We start from the raw sequence: 16903 nt of genomic DNA on the forward strand, positions 1-16903 counted from the left end.
CAAGTTCGTTAGTAGGCAGGGACTACACATCAAGTTTTATTAGGATTCTATCTTTTGGAGGACCGTTGATTAACGAAAATTCCAAGTTTCTTCCGCCTAGGCAATGAGACAGCTCGATGGCCGAAAAGAGGCAAGGAGGCAGCTCTTTTAACGTGAGGTGGTCTTCGTTATAATTAGAGAACAGATATCAATTCAAAAGTAACAATCTTTATCGTACTACCAAAAGTGAGGAGAGGAAAAAACGAAGTAAAAATCTTGGGAGTTTGTCTCAACACGTTTGTTCTGGGGTGGAGCATAAAAAACCGCGTTGCTGGGGGGATAACTTGCAGCTAGCCAGCTAGCTGTACGAGTCGTACCATCATTGCTATAGGGTCAATTCCTTCAAAGCTTGTTCCGCCTTTGGACATTCATGGAACTACCCTCTCCACTTTAGGCTGCATTAATTGAATCTTATCATGAAGATTTTGGAATTCCCTTATGCCAGCTATGGCGATTCACCCACTGTTTTTTCTCTGCCACTGATTTTAATGACCCGAAAAACTTGTTCCTTACATAGGAGTAATAAAATAATTAAGCATGAGCTGTATCCTCAAGCTTCTACAGTTATTGGCAAAATCAGAAACACGCCAAATTCCCTGTAACTTTTACAGTGAGATGAGCGGAACAATCAGGTCTGAATTACAAACAAAAAAGGAAGTGGGATAGAAAATATAGCATACACAAGCAGAGTAAGTAATATCTACTTGAGAAGAGATAAGAAACGTGTTTAGTTAGCGCTTGGAAGAAAGAATGATAAAGGGTTCGCTTTGGGAACTCCAGTACAGTGGAACTGTGGAAGTGATTCTTCAGAAGGGGCGTACACCGATGGGTGATGTTAATATTGCCACAGCGAGCCCTCGAATCCACCCAGAGCCATACTCTCTGCTTCTTGCATTAATGTATCATCCCCGAGGAAATACTCACCGCAATCGTGTTTTCGTCATAAATGTTGTGATACCATGGGTGAGGGTAGAGCCACCCGTCCACCGGGTCCAAGAATACGAATTCGTTGGCCGGTTCGGGCGACTCGAAACTGCTTCCCAAGGGCGGCAGCTCCACTATCTCCCCAAGCTCCTCCGGGGTGGACGGGTCGCCCGAAGAGTCTCCCGAGGAGATGGACATTGCCAGTGAGGACGATGAAGAGGAAGACGAGAGTGACGCCGCAGGAGGACTTGGTACCTCCATGGCAGCTGCCTTAGCTGCGGCGGCCTGGACATCTCTAGGCGAGTTGGGAAGCAGGTCGGGGCAGAGAACCCGCAAGTTCAGGGAAGTTGAGAATGGCAGAGTTGCCTTTTATAGCCAGCGCGGCCACGTCGTGAGCACGCGCCGCCATCTCCGGCGTGGCGAACGTGCCTAGCCAGATCCGATTCTTCTTCCTGGGCTCCCTGATTTCGGACACCCACTTGCCCCACGCTCGCATTCGAACCCCTCTGTACAGAGGGTGTTTGCTGTTGTTGCTATCTTGGCCTCGTTTCAGCTTCCTCTGTTCCGCAGGTAATGGCTCAGAAGCAGAGTTTGGTAAACATTGAGATAACCCAGACGTTGACGACGACGACGACGACGATGATGGACAGTGTGAAGACCAGTTAGTGTGAATGCTTGTCTCTGTCTCTGAGCTGGGTAGCTCAGCCATTGATACTGATCAGGACAAGCAACTGCTAGCAAACAATAGTTCAGCTTAATGAAATCCAAAAGCTTTTTTTTTTTTAGAAAAAGGTTCAAAATAGGAACTTTGTAATTTATTATGAGCAGAATGAATAAGGGGGAATGAGATTGAGGAAGGGGAAGCTTTGGAGGGTGAGAAGAATGGGGAGAGGAGAGGGGGGGTTTTAGTAGGGGCAGGGCAAGTGAGAGAGAAAAGCGGGGCTGATTTGGAAGCCAGTGACCCCCACACGAATGGTTCTGCTTTCAATGCCCGCGTCTTGCCTTGATCAGCATATATTACTTTCATACTTTAATCATATTATGTACATCCGCTTCTTCTAATTATTATATCATGTCAAGTTCTTTATTTTCTTTGTATTTTTCTCGTTTGAGAAAGGGAAAAAAAAACATAATGTGGAGGGAGGATGAATACAAAAGATTGGAACAACCAACGGGGTTGGTCCGAGTGGTAAGCGGCTCGGTTCCGCTTAAGTGAGTCTCGAGTTCGATTCCTCATGGATGCAGAAAACCTCCACTGGAGACTCTCATACCCAGGTGCGCGACGCGGGTCGGATCCGGATGTAGTCAGGGCAAAGATCTGGTGAACCGGGTGGGAAAAAAAAAAAAAGAAGACTGGAACAGTGGGAGAGCACCTTTGTATGACTAGATTTTGATTCCTCTATCTGCACAAGAAACATATGAAAAATAAACTAAACATATTCAAAACCTTTCCATTTAATTAAAAAACCTTTACATTTATTTATGATTTTTGTATTTTATATTTGATAAAACATTCCATTCGGTTTATGGGTTTTTTTTTCCTCACAAATAATCATGGACGTGTTGGCCAAAGAGAAAAGAAAGAAAATCATCATTAATGTCATGGTTATAAATATTCCAAAGTATTAAATATATAAAGGCCCGAACTTGCCAGGTCAATGGTGACAGAGCCGACGCAGAGGATTTTCCCTCTTGATTTACCTTTTACTCTGTGCTTGTGCATGCTTATGGCTGTAGAACAACGCTATTGTTGTCCCCTGCTCTGTTCTTTTTTCCTCCCTTCGTTTTAACTAATTAATTTGCCCTCTTATTTCATTTATTAGTTCTTTCTTTGCATTTTAGGTATTACTTACTGCTGCTTCTTTTTCTTCTTGTTTTTTCTCGGGACAGCATTGTTTTTTCTACTTAAAAGACTGAGCTTTGTCTTCTTGCGAAGAATAAAAACAGAGTACCATCTTTCCGGGTTGCGTTTCTGTCGCGAAATTCACATTGTCCACCCATTTCTTCTCTGTTCATCAGGGTTTTTTTTTAACTTTTTACCTTCTCTTTTCTCTTTTCTGTCACGGTGCGTGATTCCTCAGTCATCGTCAATTAGGTTTTGGTTATTATCATTTTCCCGGGGAAAATTACAAAACGACAAGAACAAAAGAAACATATCTAGTCTCTTGGCTCAGGAAAATTTGGATTCGGTCAGTTCCAGCTAGCGCTCGAGCGTTTTCCATGCACTGCATTCCTCAAAATGAATTTTAAAACGTGTTTTTTGAAGGATAAAGGGCGATAAAGCTTGAGAATTTTTCGGCATTTATGTTTCAGGTTCATGGATGAACCTGAGTTTTGGGGTATTCAATTGAGTTGGCCCCAGCACAATTATCTCTGCTCTCTAGGGGTACGTGGCATTTTTAGTGTGCTTGGAAGCCGTATGTTCTTGGTACGAAGGAACTGGAGATTTTCCCCAACGACAAAATCAATAATTCAGTATTAATCCATCTAATTCGAGATATTTTATCTTCTGACTAATTAATAGATTAAGAAAAATAATTATATTGAGGACCAGACAGTAATAAACTAGCCAAATTCTGAAATTTAGTATCTCCTGAATGAAGGGCAACACAAATTTAGAGTCAACCTTCATTTATTCTTCTCTTCGTGATTAGCAACGAAGGATCTTATCAGTGCCAGACGACGGCCTTAATTGCAGGAATTTGAAAAATGTGATTAACTAATAAATCAACTTCAGTAGTGCCATGAAACTTGACTTTAACCCATTTCCGGACATCGCACACAGGAAATTGAATAATATGAGCCGGCATGAATTTCCTTTTCTTCCACGTTCCGAAGTACAGACGAGTCTGATTCTCCAAGATGATCATTAAACCAGGGACCATTCCATAGTACAATCACAGCTTGAACTTCCTCAGCAGATAAATGAACCACAAGTCTGAATTTTTATTTTAAGAAAGAAAGAGTTCAGCTTTAGATTTTTAAGGACCTGAAAGATGCGACTTTGTTCAGCAGATCAGCATTACTTTCCTGCGTGCTGATGCAAACCGAAGTGACGAAGTTGATGAAAACTGAATTATTAATGTACAGATCCTATTCCTAACCCAGATTGGGGACTAAAGCGAACCAAATTTGTGGCAAACAAGGTTGTTGTGGAAGTAACCTCAAATTCTGTTGCACGTAACGAAATTATGAAAGCAAGATTGAAATTCTGTTGAATAGTCTTACTGTACCAGGATCTTATACTAAAACTCAAGGCTTTGCTGCTAGGAAGCTTCTGTTTTCGCTTCACCAGGATCACTTAATGATTCGTACGGTGTACCATACAAATATGAGCTGTCAATAAACAAAGATTAGTTCACTCAAATAAAAAAAAAAACAAAGGTTAGTTCAGTGATCAGCTTCTCTCATACGAATGCTTGCTTTCTTTTTATATTTTCTCCTTTGGACAATGTTTGAGAGACACAAACGTCAACCCGAGTTTGAATAATTTGCCGCTAGATGATAAACAATCTCTTCAGAAGCTCTGTTCTCTCAAAAACTAAGTATAGTTACCATGAATAATATTACATCTGATCTTAAATATAAGAGTTAATTGACTAATTTAAGGAGATTAAAAAAAAGTTAATTTAGTTATTTGTAATAAATAGATATTGTTTTTCCTAAAATATCCTTACTAATCAAGTGTATTGGTTAGAACTACCATTATTAGAATAATTATCTTGGAAAAAATATATAAATATAAGAGATAAAATATTGGAATCTTATATTTAGGATTAAAATAAAAATTAAATAAGATTTTATATTAAAGACTGGAGGCAATATAGGAGATGAATTTAACACAATCTAGTCTTAAAATACTACATTTATTGAGCATTTTGAAATCAGCTTGTGCGTGGTAGAGACACGGATTAAATTCCCATGTGTATCGAAACCCCACAAGGTACGTACTGCACCTCAAACTCTATTAAATCAACTAAACAAGATTAGACGGATTTGTTCCTTACATTAAATAATTGGCCAGTTAAAGTTGAATTTGCTTCGCGAGAAGGGACACCATTAATGCATAAGCTTGATCATACATGAGAGGTGGAGTTCTCTAATTGATAAGTAACTGCTAGTTTGCCTTCTTCTCAGAGAGAAACGACAGTGTATGTGTGTTTGTGTGCCAAGTTTTCTGTCATATATACTTAATGATGTTCCCATTTGTTTACAATATCTTCTCATTTATTACTGCATTCCGGAAGGAAGGATCAAGAATAAACTTGAAACTTTTGGTGTCCAGAAATTGATTGGATCGAGGCTGTCACTTGTCATAGAGATTTTACTTAAGACTTCGGTGAAATCAGTGCCACATAAGAATCTGGAAAATGCTGTCTTTCCTAGATTAGAAGCAACTGATATGAACAGATATAATATATATATATCTGCAGATGCACGAGGGTAGTTGCAGGTTACTACAGAGGGGGGCCAAGGTGAATTGAATGAGTGGAGCCATTAATTTATGAGCTCAAAATGTTCTTAAGAAAATGGGATGAAAGTGAAACATAACCAGTTGGAATAACACACATATGAATAATGTCATTTTTGAGCAGGGTGCTATTAATGGATGAAAAGAAATATCATTGTCATTTTGACCCCATTATATATTTTTTTTTGGCCCTTGAAAAGAAACAAATAATACCTTCATAGTATAGTATGCCACCATCCTGCAGAGCAGAAAGAAAGCTCCAAAAAGAGGTAGATGGTGCGATGATGCATTGGTCCAGAAGTTTAAAGAGGTAGACCCAAAACACTTCCACCATTAAATGAATGTGGAGCCATATATATGAATGAGATCTATTTAGGTATGCGATGATGTCCAAATCACATGGAATTCAGGTGGCAACCATATTGGGTGGTTTTGGGGTCCTCACTCTCCTCTAAGCAAAAGTGTCAGTGGTTTTAAAAATTTGATGAAATGGGTAACAAATCATATGGAAATTAAGTCAGGATATTTATAATAACACTACTTGAGGAGTTTGTAACAATCTCTCTGCAAGGAATAACAAAATGGTGATGATCACCTGGAATGTCATTTAATATTTTCTCCCCATGCGCTCTTATCTGTGGCATGGCCCTCTGGCTACCTGCTGGTTTATGGAATCCATCAGATAAATGCCATATGCAATTTGTACAATTCAGTCTCATTGTTTTCTCCCCAAGTCAAAATTACTTGGCATTTGAATTTTATTCTTATATAATATAACTATGTACGTTTACCGTATAACTATGCAGAAACTTTGAAATGAAACGTTCTTTACTATTTATAAATAAAACAGCTTGGTTATAGATTTTATTGGACAAATTGAATTTTCAAAAAATTAGAATACTTGCTCTGTGCGGATAAAATTTGGAAAGTAGCCGTTTTTTGTTTTCCCGCGTGTATGTATTAGGGTTTATCCATAAAATTTTTAGAATTATTCCCAAGTAATTAAAAAAAGTCCCAGAGGTTGTCATTCTCACTGTAAGACTTGTTATTTCCTGCTCAGGTTATTACTTGGAACTTTGTAGTGATTATGTATGGGAAATGTAATTCTCCCAATTTTTAATGGAGACTTTTTCCCAATTTTCCACGTGAAATGTTCTCCGAGATGGAACCCGTCCCGCTGTCAGAGCACCGTGCTTCCGTTCGAGGCCTTTCGTTTCCACCAAACCAGACGGTACCTCGGTCTTCCACTCTCTTTCTTGACTTGTCATTGTTATGAGAACTGCCAATAGAAAATGCTAGCTGATCTGTTGAGAGAAAATGACTTGTTATGCACCCAGAGATGGCGGCTCTCTCTCTCTCTCTTCCTGTGTTTTGTTTTTTCTCTTGGGACTTCATACCGACGATGATTTCACTGGGAATTTTAAATGAGAAATCTACCACATGTAGCATTCGTAGGAGCTTCATTTTCCATGTCATGAAGATGGTCTCATTCCCTCATGGTCCTCAGACCCGAAGAAAACGTTTGGAATGTCACTGTCAAAGTGGCTCCCATCTTTTCAAACTTCTTTTTGTCCTCTTTCACACACTTCTGAAGAGAGCAAAGGAATCATTTGCAATTCCTTCAAACAAAAGGTTGATCCCTCAAGAGATAGAATGTGAAACAATATACTAAATCCTAACAACATATTTGGGCCAAATCAAATACCAATGACGAAGGAAGTAAGGCCAATCTCTTCCTTAAGGTAACATGTTGGTATCCCAATTATCAGATGAATGGCGGAAGCAGTACCAAATGGAGGCCATCGCATGGTCAGAATTGAGCCCAAAGAATAGCTCATCTTCTCTGCACACACTGCAATATTTAATATCCTTAGCAAGGTCTGCATACTTAAAACCATGAACATATACAAGTGCATCTGATGATATATTTTTGCTTTATGGTCAGTTCCGCTGCTTCTCACATGAAGTTCTCTCATTTAAAAGGGTTCAACATTTTTGGCAGATGCAGTGATTATTTAGGTACTTTAATTTCCAAATTTCTAACTATCAATTTCTGATAAACCAGATTGGCCCAAGTCATAGATTATGTTTGAGAAGTGTGCTTACATATAATATGCATGTTATCTGTAATAAGAAACCCCAGAAAAACATGTATATCACAGTCTAACTTGCTCCACTACTTTCTTTAGTCCTACCAAGCTCTACAAGTAGAGTCAATAAAGCCTCACACATTTCACTTGCGTCAGGTTCACTGGGATTTCTCCTGTTTGAAGAGTACACCATCCAGGCATGGTCAAGCTTCCTATCCGGTCTCACAACAACAGATCCTGGAACTTCAGCATCACGACATGTGACTAGGCCGTCGCTTTTTTCGCCATACCTGAGCTGCAGGTGGAGGGCACAAACTGCCATGGCGGCAGAAAGGGGCATCACTACAGGAACTTGGCGTCTGGATTGAATGCAAATATTAGAATCTTCAGCCTCATTGTCTTTCAGAGTGAGCCAGGGGACTTCAGCATGAGCAATGCGAGTCATTGTTGCCAGAACACCAGGAGCAATGCTTGCTTCTGAATGGAAGGATATCAGAGGAATTTCTAGCGGGAGCTTGTGTTTCATGATGAAGTCCTTTCGCCTCTCGTATGTGAGATCCTCTAAAGCCCTCATGTCCCCCTAAAATGTATAAATGGTACACAAATAAGCACAAGAACCGGCACCAAATATCATTTCAGAAATAAACTTCGATGCGTGACATGAAATCTTGGACTGAAAATGAATTAAAAAAGGGAAGGGACCAAAGTCAGTTGCATCAGTCAAAGAGGATTCCTGGACACAAAGATTGCTTAGAACCAACTTCAATTTTCAACGCACAGGTTTTGATGGTCTTAAGTAAAACTATTAATAGTTTTATTATAATTTTAAATAAAGACAAGAAATAAGCAACTATAGGCATGAAAGCTTCAGGGTAGGAAATGATCCCCTTACCCTTAATACTTTGCAGATAAGAAGTTCCATGATTCTGCGAGTTTCTTTGTCGCCAATTTGGTCCTCACGAAGCATATCAGAAGCTACAGGAGTTCCACCATAAGGACTCTGCACCACTGCCAAACCAGCAACTTTGTCTTTCAGGTCTGACCAATACAGAGACAATGCAGCCGCAGCATCTACTCCACCTTTACTGTGTCCAAGAAGCATCACACGCTTCCCAGAACCCCAGGAGAGCTCCTCAATGTATAGCTTCAGTTCCAAAGCATTGTGTTCTACTGAAGCCTTCGACGAGGGGGAAAACAGGAAAATCAAACATAAGTACATTTCATTTTCCTTTTGGTGCATTATGAGTGAAATAAGGTTATCAGTAACTGCGCAAAAGGCTGACAGGCATGAAAGAAAAATTGATTTCCATGGTTGATGCGTGCTGCTTAGTTACCTCGCTATGAACTTTAGCAATGTGGCAGGCAAGACCCATCTTTGAAAAGAATCTCTTAGTGGCTACAAAGTACAAGGGTCCATGATTGCTGAAGAGGCCTGAAATAAGCGAATCTGTTAGTCGGAATCATATGGCACAACGAATGAGGATAGAAAATGATGCATGGATCCCACTGTACCTGGAATCAAGAGATAAACAAAAGAGTTGGGTAGTGAGTGCTTCCCATTCCTGTTGAGTTAAACCAAAATATATTATGTCAAAGTCCATAATTATGAGATTGACAAACGTGAATGAATCTCCATTCGAATTTCTGCAACAACTTACAAACTGAAATGTGAAAGAATTGACCAGCAAAACCATGATCTTCGGAAGGGAAATGAGTAGTACAGAAATAAGCCAACATTGAGGTCAATTTGATGTTGGGACTTTATGACAAGCTATTGTACCTTACGTCTGATAGCAATTCCAAGAACCTTGCAGTACCATCCTCCACTGGAGGCACGCTGGGATCTTGTTGCAACCATCCAATATCATCCGAAGAACCACGCAATGTTATCCATGCCCGAGATATAAATCTGAGAGGTTGCCAATAATTATGGATCACTAACAGTAATGATAAAAAAGAAGCAAGATCTAATTTTTCAAACTGTCATCGTTCCTACCATTTGGATTTGAAACGACCAACTTCTTTTACCTGTGAACTTGAACTTGAGCTCTTCTAATGCATGAGAAAAAATATCTCCACGGAGAAATTGCTAAACAACTAGCACATTTTAGACCGACTATTGGAAGTGTCAACCTGCATCCAAGTGAAGAAAATCCAGCAGCAATTGGAAAAAGTTCAAGATATTGGCCATTCCACTTCATCTAACATAAGCATTTAATCTGAAAGGTTTAATTTACATACTTGACTTCTCGGAAAGTTAGCCGGGAAATCCTTTTGAAGTGTAAATTTAACCATAAAGGAGGAAAAAAGATCATTACCCTTTTAGAAATAAAGGAACAATGATAGTAGCATAACTGTTATGTAAAATTACAGATCCTGTATCATTGGTACTATTAAAAATGCTCCTTTCATAGATATCATGGTTTGGACTAACTGTTTGAGGCTGTGAAGGTGAGCTGCTGGTGTAACTTTTTGTACAATATACTGAAGAAATAACCGCTGGATTGATGACAAAATCTTCTTTCCATCTATCTAAATCTCTAAGTACAAGATTCTCTGCAATATTGGCAGCAAGCAGAATATAGCTTGATCACGCTTTACATGAAAATAACTTCGAACAGCACATAATTCTTGGGAAGTCATGTCTGTTTACATTTTTTGTGACTAGCAAGAACTCACCAATGAATTGTATGAAACGATCATTGAAGAAACTTGTCAATCTCAAAAGATTGTCGTGTATGTCATCCATCAATTAGAAAAATCTAATCAGAGAATTGCCATTGGTCTGAGAAGATAGGTCCCCTCAGATTAGACTCCTTATTGATTAAATACGGGCAAGTGAACTAGCAATATCTTAGTCACCTTCACTTCCTGCAGAATGAAACAACGCCTACAGATCCAAAGAACAAGCAGGAAACTCGCAAGAAAAAGGATTTAAAACGTCTGCTGCAGTCCAGTTCCTGTTGAAATAACTCTGGAAGATGTTCTGCTAAGATTGAAGCTTTCCTAGTTTTGCATCTCTATTGATAACCAATAATCACCAAGTTATACATGAAGAGTAAGGTATGAGTTCTCAAAGAATTAACTGACCAAGCTTTAAGAATTTCGTGACCATAGTCATGTATCAAAGGCGGGAAAAAAAGGGGCAACAGAAACAGTATCCAGTATCACTACGGATAAAGGACAAACAACATATAGATTTTCTGAAAGAAACAGATAGATCCAAGCTTTGCGTGGCCAAGCTGCCAAAAGAGAACACAAAAAACCGAATACAAATAGAGAGGCTTAAACCTTGAAGATGTTCCCAGCTCAATAATCAAGGTGGCTGCAATCTGCAAATAGCCGGATACAAACACAGTGAGTAGTCCACAGTCCACTATCAAGACCAACATGGAACAAGGGAAAAGATGGATTCAGCGGAATGCAAGGCACAGCAGTCACAATAGTGATGCAGGTTGGGACCGACTGGAAATAAAGCAAGGTGTGTGATCTCCATGAAGATGGGGCAATTTCTGGTCGTTATCCTGATCGCTTTTAATGCATCATTTTAATATTATATCGACCGTGGATGGATGGCCCCGCCTGTGGTTATCTGTACTAGCAAGCGATCCCGCGAGTCAGCATTTGCTGTGAATTATTTTTGGATTACGGTATCAGTTATTTATACTCCCATCAATTATTTTATATTCCCTCACTACATTTGCACCCTATTTATCAGAGATGCTTCGAGGGATGCCACATAACTATGAGTTCTCTGGACTTCGGAGAAGTGCGAGCAACTTGATTCTCTCTTTTTTTTTACCAGGAGCAACTTGATTCTCTGCATTCATATGTAGAAAATAGTTAACTTTGAAAAATAATCCAATCAATTGCATGCTTGAAACTTCTTATAACTTGCTAGGTAACTTCTAAAACTTCAATGTTAATTTATGAGCAATTTGCAACTCACCTTTCATTTAAAAAAAAATCAATTGTTCGAAATTAAAACTTCTCATAATTTATTCCCGTCAAAAACTTGTCATAATTTATAACCTGACTTCCTAAATTTGATCATAATTTATAAATAATTTGTAACTCACCTACTTTGTAACCAAAAAAAAAAAAAAAGAATCTCATGGCGCTAGGCTATAGCGTTCTGTCATTTACATTTCACACACAACAGCAGCTTTGCGCTCGAAATGTAAAGCGACAAAAATCTTATCAGCTATGGCGCTGAAGTTGGCAGTCCGGTTCCCTTTCCTGGCGCCAGACCCCAACCCCAGTTCTTCTCAGCCCCCACCGCATCGGCCGTCTTCGGAAGTTCGGTTCTCTCGGTGGAACAACGCCAACGCCGAGAGATTCAACATTCGTCGACGGACGCAGCAGCAAATCGAAGATGATATCCGCCGCGAGCGCCGCTTCGACTCTGCTAACAAGATTGCCAATATGGATGACGATTCTTCTCCTACTTCTTCATCGGTTGAAACATTCAGGTCCATTGGTACACCTTCCGCTCCTTCCAGACCCTCAATCCCTGGGAAAAAATCCAAGTACTCCAAGCCCCCAAAACCCAGTGTGGAATCTCACCCAGCTTTTCGGTATTCCAATATACCTAATCCCAGAGAAACACCAGTTGTGCGCACACCTCCTAATGTTAAAGTGGCAGATGATGGAGTCACCTATGTGATTGACGGCGCTCCATTTGAATTCAAGTACAGCTACACCGAGACTCCGAAAGTGAAGCCCCTAAAGATGCGGGAACCGCCGTTCGTCCCTTTCGGTCCGACCACGGTGCCGCGCCCGTGGACCGGTCGAGCTCCGTTGCCCCCAAGCAAGAAGAAGCTGAAGGAATTCGATTCGTTCGTGCTACCGCCTCCGCATAAGAAGGGAGTTAAGCCGGTTCAGAAGCCCGGTCCTTTTTTACCCGGGACGGGCCCTAGGTACGTGCAGTCGAGAGAGGAGGTCCTGGGCGCGCCATTGACACAAGAGGAGATCGATGAATTGGTTAAAGGGTGTAGGAAAACAAAAAGACAGCTAAACATTGGTACCTTTTTTAGTTACATTTATTTTTAGCTATACATTAACGTGGTTATTTTTTTAGTTACATTATTTCTTTCAGATGTATTGAAATTTTAAACCTTGCGAGCAGGATGTGCTTGCTTTGATGTTAAGCAGTTATATAATGTATCTAGTATTCTAGGGGGATAGATAACACGAAAAGGAGACAACTTTAATCCACTTATCTTTAATACATTATTAATAAAATATTTTTTTAATATGCGTTCATATTTCTCTTTTAGGCAGGGATGGTTTGACACATAACATGTTGGACAACATACATGCTCACTGGAAACGGCGGAGGGTGTGCAAGATAAAGTGCAAAGGGGTTTGCACCGTTGACATGAATAATGTGTGCCAGCAGTTAGAGGTTGGTTCTTGTGCTTATCTCCTCTCATCCTTCATGCTTTGTTAATACTAATTCATTGGCTTTGTAAATTTCATTCCCATGCAATAAGAAGTTTACTGGATGTTTTGTTCTGTCTTTATTGCTATTGTAAATGTTTCCTTTCAGCTATTCACTTTTTTTATCCCTTAAAGCTCTTTCCAGTGAAATGTTAGTGGCTTGATTGAATGTTAAGTCGTGATGGTCAGCATTTCATATAGGAGAAATTCTGAATCATGTTTCCTAGTGCTGTTTAGAATAGTTTAGTTTATAAGGGGATGAAAGACAATTTGGTTGGTTGCTCTTTCACTCTCCCTTTTTCACTAGCAACATCTTTGGCTTCTTAGTGGGCTTGAACTTTGACTTCTTTATTTGTTCTCTTTGATCTTCCCCTGATTTATTTATTGTCTGTGCTCCATGGACTCCTCAATCAAAAGAGAAAAAGAGAAAGGAAGTTGATCATTTTTCTTAAGTTCTTGCATCATGTCATGTCGAACTTTTTTTCCAGGAAAGGACTGGAGGGAAAATTATTTACAGAAAGGGTGGCGTTCTATACCTCTTCCGAGGTAGGAATTACAATTACAAAACACGACCTCGGTTCCCTCTCATGCTGTGGAAACCTATCCCTCCAGTATATCCGAGGTTAGTTCAGCGAACTCCAGCAGGTCTAACTCTTGAAGAGGCAACTGAAATGCGTAAAAAGGGAAGACAACTTATTCCCATACGCAAACTAGGTATTCTCTTTTGAATGTCCATGACTGCTTAACAAGTAAATAAGAAACGAAGATGATTGTTTATTCTTCTGGCAAACTAACATTTTGGCCATCTTCACTGGCTACAGCAAAAAATGGGGTTTACTGTGACCTCGTAAGAAATGTAAGGGAGGCATTTGAAGAGTGTGAACTAGTTCGTATTAATTGTCAGGGACTGAATCCAAGCGACTACAGAAGAATTGGAGCAAAGCTCAAGGTATAAGCAATTTCACATTTGCCTTTGAAAATTATACGGACTGAATCTTTTTTTTTTTTTTTTAAATTTTTATGCTGGGCTAATCATGTGTGTTATGAATTATGACATAAAATATCTTTCTTGTGCATTCCTTGTTTGTAGGATCTTGTTCCATGTGTACTGCTATCATTTGAAAATGAGCACATACTTATGTGGAGAGGACGAGATTGGGTTTCTGCTTTACCACGTCTTAGTGATAACAGCAAGGAAGCTAACAAAAGTGGTTCCAACATTAAGAACTCCAATACATTGCCTCCAGATGCTCTAGAAGAACATGCAAGCCCTGAAGAGCGTGACTCCAGCATTTCCCAGAGTTCAGGGGATGTGAGTACACAGAAGGTTGAGGTGCCATATCCCACGGAAGACATCAGCCTGTCTGGGTCTGTATTTACTGATGCAACTTCACTTGTTAAGAGAACCAATGAAGTTGAAGTCACAACAGAGTTCCATGGCTCCTGCGAGGAGCTGGATCCTAGCATGAACCCTAGTCCAGTTACAACCTCATCTGATTATAATAGATGCTCCAAAAGTGATGAGGAAGTTATCATTGAGGAGGATGAAACTAGTGATAATTCTAGTGAGGCCAAGGTAGATCCTGCGCCATGTACAAAAGGCATTTTATTACTGTTGGAGCAAGCTGTTGAGAGCGGGAGTGCGCTTATTTTAGATGATGGATCTTTGGATGCTGATATTGTTTATCGAAGATCCGTTGCCTTAGCCAAATCAGCTCCTCCTCTACCGGAATTTAGGCTTCCGCATAGAAAAACCATGGTTCAGAAAAGTGATACTGGCACGGACGAGCAGGAAATTAGGAGCTCAGATAAGAAAGAAATGAGTGATTCGTCGATGAAAGGTAAGGAGAAGAGTATTAAAATTCGAAGAAAAGAAGATTTTGATGGGCCGTGTTTGAATGTAGTACCACAGGGAACATTAGGTGTCGATGAGCTTGCAAAGCTTTTGACATGATAGAGATTTATATTGTACATTTGTTAGCAGTATTGTTTTTTTTTTTCCCTCATTCAGCTGCTAGCATTCTTCTGTGTATTTTTCATTTGGTTAGAGCATGTTGGTTCATCTTTTAGTTATGGGTTCGATTCTGCATGCATCATGCTCAATGTGTGAAAGGGCTTTGATCAGATGAACACACCAAGCGGAAGCGTATATGCCAACTGCGCAAAACTGGGTCCCGTGCGCAGATGTATCATCCTTAAGCAAGAGCTGCTTAACTGGTTTAGTAACTTAAGGAAGTTAAATAAATTTTTTAATTTTAATAAATATGATTTGATAGATGAATTGGTTTGGAAAAAAATTAAATATAATGAAAAATATGGATTTTTTAGGCACATTTATAACGAAAATTCATCTTTAGAAGTGGAGTATTATTTAGATTTAAATCATGCTTACTTGGAAGCCTTTTGCCAATGTTATTTTTTCTCATTTTACTGAGTTTCAAATCTCATGAGCTTTCTTTATGTGAACAAATGTCATGGGTTTGGATTCTCTCAAAATTCTTTTTTCTTTTTTTCTTTTCAGAATTTCATTTTCACTGGATCAAATAATAGATAGTTCAATTTAATATTTTAAGAAGTAGATGTTCACGTTCTTTCTCCTCTTTTTCTTGTCTTTCTCTTTTTCTTTTCAATATTTGATATCTGTTATTGGATCAAATAATAGATTATTCAGATTTAATATTTTATAGAATTATTATTATAACATTATATAAATAGGAGAGAGAAAGTGAGTGTCTATTTTTTAAAATATTAAATCTGAACTATCTATTATTTAATCTAACAGTGAAGATGAGATTCTGAAAAGAAAAAGAAAAAAAAAATTGTGAGAGGATCCAAACCACAAAAAAAAACAGATTTTGAGAGGAACCAAACCCCCAAAATCATAAACCTGGTAACCATGGGCTGCTGGGGGACCTTGCGTCGTTACGTCCTCTTGTCAATATTGAACTGTCGGAACAAACACGCGCGCGCGCACACATATATATATATCACGCATTGTGCATGAGAGAGAAGTTTGTTGAGAATTTCGTATATTCTCTCACAGTCTCATCGTTATTAGATTAGTTATAATAGGAATTATATCAATATCTATTTTATCTTAACAAATATCTTTATTATCTTATTATTTCTAGCAAAAGATTATGGGCTATTATCATCTTTTATCTAAAGCTTCTATTAAAAAAAGGTTCACTAAAACCTTTTGTTTTGTATTAATAATTTTTTAAGATTATATAAAATTTATTTTTGCCAAGGTATATGATGTATTCAAAATACTGTTTTTTTAGTTGTGCTAATTTTTTTTTCAAAGCAATAAAATTTTTTATGTAACCTTCTTCTTGTTATAGTTTATATATAATCTATTGATTGCGCGCGCGCGCACACATATGAAGGAGCAGCTTATTCACAATAACTCATCTTTTGCACTAAAATGTAATACCTTATATTTTGTTGTCAAATAATATTCAAAATGATATGATATATTTACAAAACAAAAATAGTATGTCTTAAACATCGGTAAATAATATATTGGTTATATATAATTAATAATTAAGTAATAGGATGAGATTTTACCATAAACTAAAATGGGGTGATTAAATTAGATTTTTTAAGCATTTCGTGTTTATCTGTTGTGATAAATACCACAGTCAGCATAGACTTCTTTAATAAGTTATGACGACAAATCTCATCTTATATAATCTTAAAAATGGTAACAAATGATTCTCAGAATCCTATCTCAAAAAAGATTTACATTCATCTATTAAAGTTTTAAATTCATTAACCAATTGAATTTCTGTGATAAAATTTTTTTAAAAAAGGACAACTATACATATATACGTTTAATTTACTGGAATAGGATAAATTAAATTATTAATAAAATGTTCTTGATTTGTTAATTATTTAAAACAGAGTAGTATAGTATTTGGGTGCGAGTATCTCT

At 38.4% G+C, this 16903-nt stretch overlaps 2 protein-coding genes and 1 pseudogene across 8 annotated transcripts; 1 reads left to right on the forward strand and 2 right to left on the reverse strand.

Annotated features, from left to right (window-relative positions):
• Positions 1-588: 588 nt before the first annotated feature.
• Positions 589-1759, reverse strand: LOC114761400 (ethylene-responsive transcription factor TINY-like; annotated as a pseudogene).
• A 4802-nt stretch (positions 1760-6561) lies between these two features.
• Positions 6562-10991, reverse strand: LOC114761344 (uncharacterized). Of its 6 annotated transcripts, none has more exons than XM_028950693.1 (10): positions 10816-10991; positions 10204-10395; positions 9843-10080; positions 9553-9657; positions 9305-9433; positions 9037-9086; positions 8859-8956; positions 8417-8701; positions 7603-8104; positions 6562-7286 (listed from the first exon to the last, which is right to left on the reverse strand). In XM_028950693.1, exons 2-10 carry the CDS (start codon positions 10271-10273, stop codon positions 7132-7134), a joined length of 1632 nt encoding a protein of 543 aa, XP_028806526.1. In that variant the 5' UTR covers positions 10274-10395; positions 10816-10991; the 3' UTR covers positions 6562-7131. The 6 variants fall into 6 exon arrangements, with proteins under 6 accessions (XP_028806526.1, XP_028806524.1, XP_028806525.1 ...); XM_028950691.1 differs by having other exon boundaries at positions 10204-10694; XM_028950692.1 differs by having other exon boundaries at positions 10615-10991.
• Positions 10992-11690: 699 nt separating this feature from the next.
• Positions 11691-15035, forward strand: LOC114761364 (CRS2-associated factor 1, chloroplastic). Of its 2 annotated transcripts, XM_028950717.1 has the most exons (6): positions 11691-12547; positions 12804-12931; positions 13455-13680; positions 13788-13915; positions 14057-14419; positions 14450-15035. In XM_028950717.1, exons 1-6 carry the CDS (start codon positions 11731-11733, stop codon positions 14918-14920), a joined length of 2133 nt encoding a protein of 710 aa, XP_028806550.1. In that variant the 5' UTR covers positions 11691-11730; the 3' UTR covers positions 14921-15035. The 2 variants fall into 2 exon arrangements, with proteins under 2 accessions (XP_028806550.1, XP_028806549.1); XM_028950716.1 differs by having other exon boundaries at positions 14057-15035.
• The last annotated feature ends 1868 nt before the right edge of the window (positions 15036-16903 follow it).

The sequence above is a fragment of the Neltuma alba genome, unplaced genomic scaffold, assembly GCF_004799145.2.
Source record: "Neltuma alba isolate B1F8T4 unplaced genomic scaffold, ASM479914v2 tig00011119_pilon, whole genome shotgun sequence".
NCBI classification, from domain to species: Eukaryota; Viridiplantae; Streptophyta; class Magnoliopsida; order Fabales; family Fabaceae; genus Neltuma; species Neltuma alba.

Excerpts from the sequence above, each read along its gene's own strand:
- LOC114761344 (XM_028950693.1), bottom strand. The coding sequence starts at position 10,273 with ATGGATGACATACACGACAATCTTTTGAGATTGACAAGTTTCTTCAAT. Across the intron at positions 10,081-10,203 it reads TCGTTTCATACAATTCATTG|AGAATCTTGTACTTAGAGAT; the intron begins GTGAGTTCTTGC and ends CCAATATTGCAG. Across the intron at positions 8,957-9,036 it reads TGTTTATCTCTTGATTCCAG|GCCTCTTCAGCAATCATGGA; the intron begins GTACAGTGGGAT and ends CGCTTATTTCAG.
- LOC114761364 (XM_028950716.1), top strand. The coding sequence starts at position 11,731 with ATGGCGCTGAAGTTGGCAGTCCGGTTCCCTTTCCTGGCGCCAGACCCC. Across the intron at positions 12,548-12,803 it reads AAAAAGACAGCTAAACATTG|GCAGGGATGGTTTGACACAT; the intron begins GTACCTTTTTTA and ends TTTCTCTTTTAG. Across the intron at positions 13,916-14,056 it reads GAATTGGAGCAAAGCTCAAG|GATCTTGTTCCATGTGTACT; the intron begins GTATAAGCAATT and ends CCTTGTTTGTAG.